The sequence below is a fragment of the Echinococcus granulosus genome (assembly GCF_000524195.1).
Source record: "Echinococcus granulosus chromosome Unknown EG_S00167, whole genome shotgun sequence".
In the NCBI taxonomy this organism is placed as follows: Eukaryota; Metazoa; Platyhelminthes; class Cestoda; order Cyclophyllidea; family Taeniidae; genus Echinococcus; species Echinococcus granulosus.
The window spans coordinates 122,783-124,753 of record NW_020170547.1 but is presented as its reverse complement, the minus strand read 5'-3'; the positions used below and the strand labels follow the sequence as shown (position 1 = coordinate 124,753).

Below are 1,971 nucleotides of genomic sequence, written 5' to 3'. Positions count from 1 at the left end.
TATAGAAAAATGAAAGAATGGGAAAGGTGAGGACTTCAGGCATCAATGTTATTACCAAATTTTAAAATGCACTCTTCAACATATAAGAACAAATGCAAGATGTAACATTTTCGGTTCTTTGGAAGGGTATACCGATGCGTGCAAGTCTTCACAAATAAAACTATTCCTCGAGTATTCCCTTTCGGTATGTACTCTGTCGACTACAATATTCCGCACACTTAATGCTACTTAGTCAACTAAGGTGGGTAGATGTATTACTTGCTATTATCAGTACAAATAGTCTTCAAGTTTCTCCCCCCGTTACGTACCAGAAGTATCTGCGATTCCGTGACTTCCTTTTTGTCCTATACCTTTTCCCATTTTGTCATAGCTGCACAGAACCACTTTATTTGCTTCAGTAAGCTTCCATCTACTTTCCACTTATAGCCGTGAATGGCATAGGCTAGACAAGAATTATGATTTGGCGCAAATCCTGGTTTCATTCATTATCCAGAGAGCCAAAGATGCACCGATCATGTGCTCCTTACTCGTCCAAATCCCAATGCTGAAAAGGTAGTGCCCTTTTATCTATTCAATCTGGAACTTATTTGCATGGCATATCATTCAAATTACCCCGCTTTTGGGGTCATGAATTGCTTATACCAACTAAACTAATCATATCTTGAAGTCTTTTATGCAAAAAAACCAACAAATTATCAACCAATAAGTAAATTAAACCACTACTTTCGAGTGCTATTTTTCTAATTTTTTAAAAAGACGGATTATTATTACACAGATTCATAATTTTCTGGACTTCCAAAGCCCATATTTCAAACTAATTCAATGATAAACATCCATAAATAAATCAACCTAATTTCTCCTGTTCCGGAATCAAGCCGCTAATCAATGTGGCAAGTAATCTGCATCAATTGACCTTCTGAATAAATTTTTAAATAGTGGTCTGAAAATTTAAACAAATTGACAAATTACATTCGTGTCTAGGATTGTTTAAACTGAGAACAGTAGTTTTGCTCATGACTTTGAAGGTCTACCTTATATAAGGTGCCGCGGCGTCTTACAAACGTAATGCCGGCGGACGGGCCAGTTTGTCGGCGTTCACTATTTTTGTGGCTTTCAACAAGGACAGAGGAACAGTGGCAATGACTCTTTTTGGTTCCGTTACTAGATTTCACTGTATTTGCACCCATCAGTATTTCCACAACAGTAGCCACTGTACTGCCGTCTGATTCCTTTTGTAGGTAAGAATTGCGTTGTTCTTCCTTTTAGTCAGTTCCCTGTGACCAAGGCAAAGCGAAATATGGATCGCTTCAACAAGTTCTGGAGGCAAAAGTTGAGGTCTCGCCATGACTTTCCTTATCATTCCGCTTCTCAACTTTAACAATTCCGGAATATTGCTGAAGTAGATCTCGTTCAGCATGCACCTCCCTCGATCCTTCAACGCAACGTCTGTTTCTTGTCGTTCTCCCTTGACCATTCCTGGCTTAACTGAGGCAGTGTATTTACTAAGCCTTCGGTGTCTTATAAGCAATCTGTGATATTTGTGTGCACTTTCTGTTTTCCCATGTCAAAGTGGTGTTATTATCTCGTTTCAGACATAGTGCTCTAAAGACCCTTTGCTTTGCTTTCACTTGTATTTTCCTCTGACGTCTTCTCAGCTAACTAAGAACACTTCTTGATTGATAAGCCATCCAAGCACACCGTTCCCTCTGTGATGCCGGGTGCATTTCGATGTGTGTTTTGTACTGCTGTGTAGCTGCTCGACATGAATATATGTTCCATTCCAAATCCAGTCTTTTGTATGCCTTGAAGGTAATTCCAGTTTGGTTCTAAGAAGAAAAAAACAAAAGCGAGGGCAGAACCAAAACAAGTGAGGATTAACTGCGATTTGACCTGAGCCTAAATATGCTGAAAAATGGGAGCTTTACTACCCTCAAAAAATGCTTCACTCACAACCATTAAAAGTGCCTAATT

At 39.1% G+C, this 1,971-nt stretch overlaps 1 protein-coding gene across 1 annotated transcript in view; it reads right to left on the bottom strand. All coding sequences in view use genetic code 11, as the record gives it.

The window, feature by feature from the left end:
• Positions 1 to 878: 878 nt before the first annotated feature.
• The window catches only part of EGR_09794 (hypothetical protein), a gene marked incomplete at both ends in the record, with an annotated part of 2,182 nt that continues 1,089 nt past the window's right edge, over positions 879 to 1,971 (bottom strand). The window contains 2 exons of the mRNA XM_024499043.1: positions 879 to 940; positions 1,661 to 1,826. Of these exons, the coding sequence (XP_024346553.1) occupies positions 879 to 940; positions 1,661 to 1,826 (228 nt within the window). The remainder of the gene's footprint in view (positions 941 to 1,660; positions 1,827 to 1,971) is intronic.